General features: G+C 39.4%; 1 protein-coding gene across 1 annotated transcript; it reads right to left on the reverse strand.

Annotated features, from left to right (window-relative positions):
* Positions 1-5,081: 5,081 nt before the first annotated feature.
* LOC118336263 (endothelin-2) lies at positions 5,082-8,209 on the reverse strand. Its single transcript, XM_035672871.1, has 5 exons — positions 8,067-8,209; positions 6,908-7,058; positions 6,519-6,632; positions 5,772-5,837; positions 5,082-5,676 (listed from the first exon to the last, which is right to left on the reverse strand). The coding sequence occupies exons 1-5, from the start codon at positions 8,122-8,124 to the stop codon at positions 5,601-5,603; spliced, it is 465 nt and encodes a 154-aa protein (XP_035528764.1). The 5' UTR covers positions 8,125-8,209; the 3' UTR covers positions 5,082-5,600.
* Between the last annotated feature and the right edge of the window lie 1,576 nt (positions 8,210-9,785).

The following is a 9,785-nucleotide window of genomic DNA, read 5'->3' on the forward strand; positions in this document are numbered from 1 at the left end:
GTGAAAAATCTAGCTTAAGTTGTTAGTTACCTAATATATTATTATACATATCATCTATATCATTGATAAAGTCACCTAAAAAGAAGAAATAAAGCACAGGAATTGCCAGTGATGACTACAGCAACCTTTTCCTGACACTCCATCAAGGGACCGATTAATACCGATTATTCATACTTCACTATCAAAGATCAAGGATAATAGTATCCAAGACAACGTGAACCTTTGCACTTTGCCCTATTATGCTAAGCAAGTCATCTCCGGCCTCGCTCTGCTAAGGTTGCAAAACAGTAAGGTACCACACAGTGTTGCACAGTATGGATTGTTCCTGCATGGGTTAAGTTGTTCGGATGTTGACATGAACAGGACAACAGCTGTCTCAGCCTACATAAAAAACACAAAACATGATCTTGTGCCCTGGTGGTAAAGAATCATTGCAATGCACAGTAGAGGGTAAAACACACACTTGCTCTGCTGTAAGGGGTTAGTTTATGTTTTTGACTGCATAGGATCCACTTGTCTTAGCATGATACAATACAGCCTTTTTGGAAAACACCCCCATTGTATATCTCCAGCAACAGTTGTGTGCATGGGTATACAGTTTGTGTGGGTGGGTGGGTGGCTGAGACGCTGGGCTGTTGCTTCACTGCACATTCTTGGGGAACAGCTGTGGAATATTTTACCACTGGCTGCATCAGGATTGTTTCACAGCAGATCTCAGTCTCTGCTGTGACAAGTTTCTGATGAATGGGTGTTTATGAGGCCTTATGGATGCGTAATAGGTTCCACTCCTTTATTATAACAAAGCACTCCTAAATGCAGAGGAAAGAAACGTATGACTCATGAACGTATGAACAAGAGGAGGACATAGCCACATTATTTATGATTTTTTAAGCAAGTATTATTAACTTATGAGCATAATTTTCTTGATTGATTGCTGACCTCTTTCAGTCAGTTCACTGAAAACATGAATGATACAGAGGGCTGTTCTAAGAGTGGGAACATGTTGTTGCCAATCATGATCAATGCCTGTTGGCTTTGACCCAAAAAAGTGCCTTTTGAGTAAATGAAAACACAGGAAGCATTTAAGGAATGTTTACTGAGTGTGTTGAATCAGTATCGGTTGTATCTAATGTGATGTGACCATCTGAAGCTAAATATACCACAGGGGTCAGTACTGGTATGGTATATGAGTCATTAAGAGGATTCAATGCTATTCAACTGTATCACACTCACAATGTGAATAAATGAGATTATGCATACCAAAACATAAGAGCATTACTCGGCCACACTCCACTGGGATTCTGGGAAACAGATGCCAATTAGACCATGGAGACTTTCCCCTCAATGAAAAATATACATGCAGACATGAAATAGAAATCTGAATCACCAGCTGATCCTACACCTGCATCTTAGGTCACTGTCTGCCTCTTGTTTTTACTTGCACGAACTCCCAACCACAATGTATACAAATCTATGAGTTACATAACTAATATTTGGAGTGCTGCCAGGTAAAACATATTAGGAACCACATGACTGATACTAGTAGTAGAGGACCTCTAACCAAACTTTAGAGGGTACATACTTTCACCTGGTACAAGTTGTACCTGCAGAGGAAAGCATGCCCTATATGTCCCAGACATGTTATCTATTAAAACTTGAATTGACTTCATATTTCTTCAAATACCGTATGTAAAGATACCAACATCTCATATGATAAGATTAAGGGAGCAGACAGGAAAAAATCTGTGAAAAATGTGTTTGAATATCAGTTTATGTAACTGCCTAAAGCCAGTGTGCAGAGTTAAAATCAGCTGATTACAGTATTGATTTCTGTTGTTGTGCAGAAAGAAAATATTATCATTATTATTTGAGATTATTTTTTAATGATTTTTACAATTTGGAAAGAATTTTAGGAGTCGATCCCAGCTCTTTTTATTCACTAGTGTATATGTAAAATGTATTCATTTAATTTTCCCTAAACAAATGTGGCTGCCCAGTGTTTTCCATTGTGACTTTTCCATTGATTGAACGTATTAGTATGAGTAACTGTAAAACTTTAAATGATTTGACTGTACTTTTATAGTGCTTTTGCAGTCTTCAGGCTACAACCTGCAGTGGGAGGAGCCAGGAATCCATCCACCAGCCTTCTGATTAGTGGACAACCCGCTCTACCTCCTGAACCACAGCTTCAGATGTGCATTATTTTATGTTATGGTGTACAGAAAATCATTATCATTATCATTATTATCATTTTCATTTTATTGTAGCCATTTAGCAAGGTAGAAAAAAAAGTTAAAACAGGTATATACAGCAATATTATGGTGTATAGCCGGTTTCTTCTAACTTGTTTTTATTTTGCTTTTCCTTTTCAACATTTAGAACACTAACTTTTAACCTTCAGCCCCCATATATCAACTCTACAGTCACATAATGTCGATTTAAAGCAATAAAAAAGGCTAAAGGAGCCAGATAGCTCAATACTAGACACAACACAACAACCTAAGCCCCAAGAGAGTTATGTGGCGACTAAGTTCGTCACACAATGGCAAAGAGGGTAACTTATTAAATGGAAAAGATGAGAGTTTGTTTTTATAGGGAAGAGGAACTTCCTGTTTTAGAGCTTAAAGCTGACTAAAGTGTGGATACAATGGTTAGCGCTGCCCTGTGAAGCGTGTATATAAAGGTTAATGTGGGACTCATCATATCATCAGCAGGTCACAATAAAGTTTACAGAACTGAAGCTACAATATGTCTGCAGTCATAATGCAACAACATCCTTGTCAATCTCAGTTTGATTAATTATTATTAGTCACCCCTTCATACAAAATGAAGAAACAGCATATTTTACTCTGAACCAAGACCTGTGAACAACCGCAGCCTCTCAGAAAAAAGACACAAGATAGGAATTGACCAGAATGGCAAATACTTAGTCCTCACTGATATGTAGGAGATGTTTTTATTTTGCAATTCAGAAACAAAGATACAAGCTGAAGACCTGTTTGTCATTGGAATTATTTCTGAAACCATTCGAACGGTTTAATTTTCAGTGTGAATAGTTAACTTCCACCAAAGGTAATTGTTACCTTGAACTTCTTGCTCATACATACCGTAACACTTTATTCTTTCCAATCCTATAAAACATGAATTTTGCTTAATAGATTTTATTGTGTACTGTGATTTTGTTTTATCTGTATCTGAATTTCCCCAGTGGGGCAATAAAGAACTCAACTGAACTCAGCTGAACTCAACTTAACTGACTGACAACAAAGTTACACTCAAACCTTAACGGGACTTTCATGTATGTATGACGGCAACAGTGAAGAGGTTCACTGGAGTTTCTCCTGTTCCAGCACCATGGACAGAGTTCTGCCTCTAGGACAGGTTTCTCAAAGACCAGTTGACACAGTGCGAGTCATATTTTATCATTACCTCAGTTATTCATTAATATTTGTCTGTTTTTTATACAATCATTATCTCTTTACAGTCTAAATTGACTTGTCATATTGTCTCATCATAACCCCCAATGAAAGTTATGTTGCTTCCGGCCTCTCCTCGCTCTTTTTCGGACCAATATAAATGTTGATTTGCTGTGTCGGCCACATTTAAAGTCAGAGAGTTCAGTAGTAAAGTAAAGAGTAGAGGAGATTATCGAGACAAGAAGGAAAGTTATGTTGAGCTTATTTTTTGTGAATGTTCTGAAATACATTTACAGACATTTTAGTAATAATGCCAAAACAGCAATTTACAAAGAAGTACATTGAAAAGTTAAAAGTAAAAAAAAACCCACTGCAAAATGCCCTCTCTGATGCCCCTATGGTAGACACAACATTATAAATTGCCCTCTAGGGTAACCATCCTGTGGAGAAAATGTGATGAAGTGCCCTCTTGGGTGCTAATCCTAACCCTGACTAAGCAGTTTCACCATAAATGCATCACAACTTTCTGTGTACTGGTGGTGTTTTTATTTTTGTTTTTCCGCCCCTGCCCCTCAAACAGTCCACTAATGCAGCAGCTGTTAGCTCAGCTTCACGTAAAGACAGGAAACAGGGGGGAAACACGCTGGCTCTGTGCAAGAATGCTGCTTTATGTAAAAAAGTTTCAGATGACATTAAATAAAAGCCTTGTTGAACAATGATCAGTCGAGCATGAGACCCTGATTTTGCATAAATTTATCAGTTTAAACAAACACGTGAAGGTGAGATGTCACAGCTGACTGAATATTGCATAACTGTGCCTGACGGTGTCCACTCTGCTGTGGATGCAGGCAGTCTAGTGATACTGTCTGTTGCTTTGCTCAGACCTGTCTTCAAAATACATCTGCAGGGGGTCTCTCTAGAAAAAAAGTGGAAGGAGAAGTATGATAGGAATCTTGAAATTAGACCCACATTAACACTTATCATCCATCAGTGTTATTTGATCAGACAGCAAAAGCAGGTCAGTTCTCTTCGCTTTATTCATTAGATAACTGATGAATAGTCTCTTGGGATTGTTTTCTTCGGCTCCAGTCCTTATCTGCCTTGTTGCATATTCAGGTGTGCGTGGACGGTATGTACAGTACAATGAGTTAGAAAGGAACACAAGGTGACAGGGCATTTTGTACCTCTCTCTCACCCCCTCAGCAAAGGCACATTCTTTCCACAGATCCTTATGATAACACTGGCTGTGCTGCCTTTGAATAGCAAGTAAACGTATTATTGATGTGAGCCTTGAATTCTTGCGCCATTCATCCATCTCAGGCCTCCTTTTGAACTCAGCAATGTGTTTGCCTGGCACACAGTTAAAGCACACATGCCACCTAAAAGGATTTATTTTCCCTCAAATTATTTGCCACGTTTGGTTTCTGTACTTTATTTACACATTACACTTTCCTAAAGAAAGCAGAGAAGGTCATCAATAGAAAATGAGAGAAAAAAGCAAGATGAGGGTCAACATTTTTTTTTTCAGTCTAAATATTTCTTTATACTAAAATATGAGATGATACAGGTTTAATTCAGTTCTGATTTATTTCCATTACACTTTTGCACACAATAAATCTTGATACAGAAACATAACTTTTAGTATTCTATTTTTCTATACTTTTTCCTTCCCTTCACTCATAATATAATGTGTTCTAAATAAGTTGTAAAATAATAAATCTATTGATCCATAAAAGAAAGAAAAAAAACATATTTTACATATAAATGAGTAAAAACTTGCCATGTATGTGAGAAATTCCTGTACATGTATGTACAGTATGCATGTCCCTTTTCCTCACTGTTAGATCCGTCTATGTAAGTGCCGACTGGTCTGTACAATGACACAGAGACAACCACTCAAACTCTCGAACATGACCACAGGCACAACATTCTCCTGTCCTGTTAGTAGCTCCTCTCAGTGCTGATCCTCCATATCTGTTTCCATGGTGTGTTTGCAGAACTCTCACGTTTTCCACCCTCTATTCCTGGGCACAAACAGACATCTTTGCGGCGCTTCGGGCCTTCCTGCGTCGGATCTTTCAGCAGCCCTTTGTTTTTTCCCCTTTTCTCTATCAAAGGAGTGTCATTTGTTCAGGTGCTCACTGCTCTCTTTCTCTCACTCTCACTGCCTCAAGCCCGTTGTTTTTAGCGAGCATTCTTCCTCTGAGCCTTGTCTGAATCAGGCGCGTCCAGGGCTCTCTTGGATCTGCTGACCACAGCTCTGAGGGACAGAAAGTCAGTCAGATAATTAATATGATCAAAATGTAAATGGAGTTGTGGCAGTTTTTCGAGGTAATCTGCCCATTCAAAGCTCACCTCAGTATGTTGAGTGTGTTGAGTTGGTGTCTCTTTACAGATCTCTTTGGGGATGTGATTTCAGGGCTGCAGACCAAGACACAGTTTGGTCAAATGACCGGCTTTCCAATACAGACTGACATTGCATTTTCCCACACATGTTTTATTGATATGTAGTTAAAGAACACCACGACTTAAATAAAAGCATTCAACGTTTTTTATTTTTTACACTCTCAGTAAACCTGAAAAACCCTTATCTTTACAGTCTTGATAAATGTTTATGCAACAAGAGAACGGTGCACTGTCACTGTTTAAACATAACTGACCTCAAATGATACCGCTTGTCTCCGCTGTTTCTAGGTGGTGACACTATTTGTTTGGCATTTCTAGGATACGTTAATTCTTGACATAGCTTTTAATTACTTTCAGCCTCCTACACATTTCACTCCTTGGCCAGCAGAGCCAATCAAAAACAAGCTTTGTGCACCAGACTGAGATTATTCACCTCCCTCAGGCCAAGCTGTATTATTTCATGATCACACCCTCGGACAGGCAGGATTTGTACAACACAATAGCAACACATTTAGGCTAATGATCGCATTGCAGTGAAATGAGTGTTCCCTCACACTGCACCGCTCCTTGTCCTCCAAAAAAAAGGCAATAATACCTTCCTTTATTGACTAAGCTAATACAAATCCGGGTTAAACGCTCACACGGGCCTTCAACTGATGCTTGACAGATGTGCGGGATGCTCAAACCCACACTCACCTTTGATGGCAGAAGTTGGTGCAAGTTTGATCATCTAGCTTGGCACAGGTGCAGCGAAAAGTGGACCTTCTGCGCCGGGACAGAACGCTGCCTAGACCATAAAGTGTTGTCTTACTGCAAAGAGAAAGAGAGACTCAGTGCCATGTGTGTGACATAAACATTCTGCAGACTTTGCTCTTTGATACTTCAGCCACCACTGCCCATGTAATTATACAGTGATAATGATAGCCAATGTTTATTCTGCAGATATTGCGCTCAAAGCGATAATGCACTGACATTTGTGCCTCATTCTTAATCATCCTGGCCAAGATTCTTTGCATAGTAAAAGTCACTATACATGTCAGTATGTTGCATGTGTCCAAACTTTATTTATGTTTTTTCAAGCCTACCTGGGCGTATTGACCCAGATGATGTCCAGGTGGCAGAAGTAGTGACACTCAGAGTCCAGTGGGGTGCTGCAGGCACAGCGCTTGGTCCTCTCTCTCTGTGGTGGGACACCGGCCTCCACATCCAGCTGTTTCACCACCAGAAGACCCAAACCTAGTCGGAAAAACAAAGAGCCACTCAGTAACATTGATCCAAACACAGCATCATCTCCGACCAAACCAACTGTCAGTGGCCTTGCCTTTACTCTCTGATTTTCAAAACATAAAACGGATGGAAATGATATCTGTCTATTATGTATAGAATTTGCAAGTGAGGACATGAAAAAACTCAACCATTCTTTACAAATTCCACGTTCTTTCTACAAAACTCATCACTCTTGATCTTGCTGTGAGCAAACACTCATTCACTGGACGTGAATGCATGAATTCCTTTGCTTTTTCATTGTCATAGACAGTCAAAAAGGGCTAAATCTAAAAGGCTCACAAACAAACTATCTACTTCTTCTTCTTTTGTTTTAGATAAACAAAACCTGCAGGAAATAAGGAAAACACTTTCACGCTCCTACTACTTCAATCAATTACAAGCTGCAGCAGTAGTAAAAATCTTCTTGAGATAACATGAGCAGCTTTTGTGTAATAAATTGATCCTTTGATGTGTTCTGGGCTTCTAGACTTGCCAAAACATGTATGGGCACCAACATACATAATATTACATACAGTAACAAAAACACACATAACCAGGGAACTACATGGGGGCCAGGGGGAGCTTGGCTCCTCTTAATAAGACATGAACTCCCCAGAAACCATGATTTGTTAAATTTCGGAGGGGGGGCGGGGGCTCTAAAATATTAACAATATGCTATTTTTGCCATGTATTTCTATTTGTTTTTGTATCTTTATCATCATGGATCATGTGTAAAATTATTAAAGCAAGTATGGTATTAATTGATTATTAAATATCAGATGTGCTGACATAAAACCAGTAGACCTACATGATCACAGCTACAAATGTTTCTTTGCAACTACACAAAAAAGTGAGCTCCCCTGAAAGCCATGGTATAGTTCACACACTGCTTATAGCAATAGGCTTTTTCTAGTCTAGCTTAACTGCACATCCCACAAAAACAAGAATACAAATATGTAGAATATATATTTAACTCACCGTCCTGCATGGAAGCCCAAAGAGTGAGGAGAAGAAGAACACTGGTGTTAGCAGACATAGTTGATAGCAGATGGATGAAGCTCTGCAGAGACACTATTATCCGTTCAGTTGCAGCTGTGTTGTGTGTTCTGCTGCTGCTGTTGTTGCTGTTTGTCTGCAGGTGTCTGAGCTATGCCACTCTCTCTTATAACTCTACTCTCCTCTCCCTCACATGATGTCATGGTAAAAGCTCCACCCACGGCTGCTTGCTGTGGAGCCACAGTGTACGACCCCAGGGTGTTTGAACCTGTGACACATTCCAGCAATATCTGATGCTTTGTAGCCTCTTCATGACACCACTGTCATCTGCTGAGTGACATTTATGTCTGCAGTTTGCCTTTGAATGAGGAATTGTCTCTAGCTATACATGCGGTTTGAGGGGGATGAAGAGAGAGATGGAGGAAGACAGGATATCTGAAGGAGGGTTAAAGGGATTACCTAATGTGCCAGAGCAGAGACAGAAGAGAGGCTGATGGATCCTGATATGCTCTAAAAAGTGATGGAGAAGCACCAAGACAGTGGATCCCAACAGTGAGCACGAGGGGGAAGATGAAGTGATATGCAATGGAGACATTATTTATTTTTTTGAATTTTTGAGTGACTGGAAAGTCAAAATCAAAGCAGGGCCACTGCAGTAAGGGCTTAGCCTTAATACATGGGGCACAAGCTCAACCAGGTGAGCTACCAGGTGCTCCATCAACTAAGATTTTCCAAAAACCACTTTCTCTATTGGAACAAATGTGGAACAACAACAAGGAATGTATGACCATTTAATGTAGTTTGATGTAGTTAAACGACTGAAAAAGATAAGTGTGCCATATCAACTTAAAAGGTGACATTTTTCTGTTGCCCCCAGTGGCAAAACAATAATAATAATTAAAAAAATCATTATTGCATTTTTCATGTTTTGTTTTTTGTGACTGACAATGTAACTGTCACAAAAGAAATTCCAGTGTTACATTTGACTGCACTGATGCTTCCATGATGGCTGGACTGGTGAAAGCCCACACAGAGATAAGCAGGCTGTTCTTCCCTGCCCACAGGCAGTAGGCTATATGTTCCTTGTCATGTCCCACCCACATGGTGCCCAGTATGGAGGTCAGCCGTGCCAGAATCATGCAGATAGCCAAATGGCACCATTCACTCATGTAAATACAGTAAATACAAATTCAGATTTAGTAGAGTACATATTGTCTTCACTGCCATCATTTCCCTGAAGATGACAGATCACTTTTCTGATTGGGAAGGGGAGTCATGAATTGGAAAATTTGAAGTAGATCATCTTTTGCAACTTGAGGCTTAGATGATATTTGTCCAATGGAAACATACGAGCATTTGAGGCGTGCAGGCAATGTTTTTCGGTAGAATATAATTTGAAAAATGGATGTGTAACCACAGTTTTGTTTTTTCAGTAGTTGAGGGCAAATACAAATACATTTTCCCTATTCATTTGCCATAAACCCCTGTATGGATACTGTTAACTTAAAGGGACTTATAATCCACTTTCCATGAAACCTGATACTACAACATATACAACACAGCAGAGAGCAGAGAGTAATTTTTCTCTATGCAGTGTATAATACTTTCAAAACACATTTACACACTGTGTCTGTGTCTTCCACTTTAATTTCACCTCAGTGTATCTATATATCTTTTCTCCCCATACTCTCAGAAAAAGAT

This window comes from Morone saxatilis, unplaced genomic scaffold, assembly GCF_004916995.1.
Source record: "Morone saxatilis isolate NCDOM2014 unplaced genomic scaffold, NCSU_SB_2.0 Contig24, whole genome shotgun sequence".
NCBI lineage: Eukaryota > Metazoa > Chordata > Actinopteri > Moronidae > Morone > Morone saxatilis.

What these genes read in the sequence shown, in the direction of transcription:
- LOC118336263 (XM_035672871.1), bottom strand. Translation starts at nt 8,124, where the DNA reads ATGTCTGCTAACACCAGTGTTCTTCTTCTCCTCACTCTTTGGGCTTCC. An exon ending in ATCTGGGTCAATACGCCCAG is followed by an intron (nt 6,633 to 6,907) that starts GTAGGCTTGAAA and finishes TTCTCTTTGCAG; the next exon opens with TAAGACAACACTTTATGGTC. An exon ending in ACCAACTTCTGCCATCAAAG is followed by an intron (nt 5,838 to 6,518) that starts GTGAGTGTGGGT and finishes CTTGGTCTGCAG; the next exon opens with CCCTGAAATCACATCCCCAA.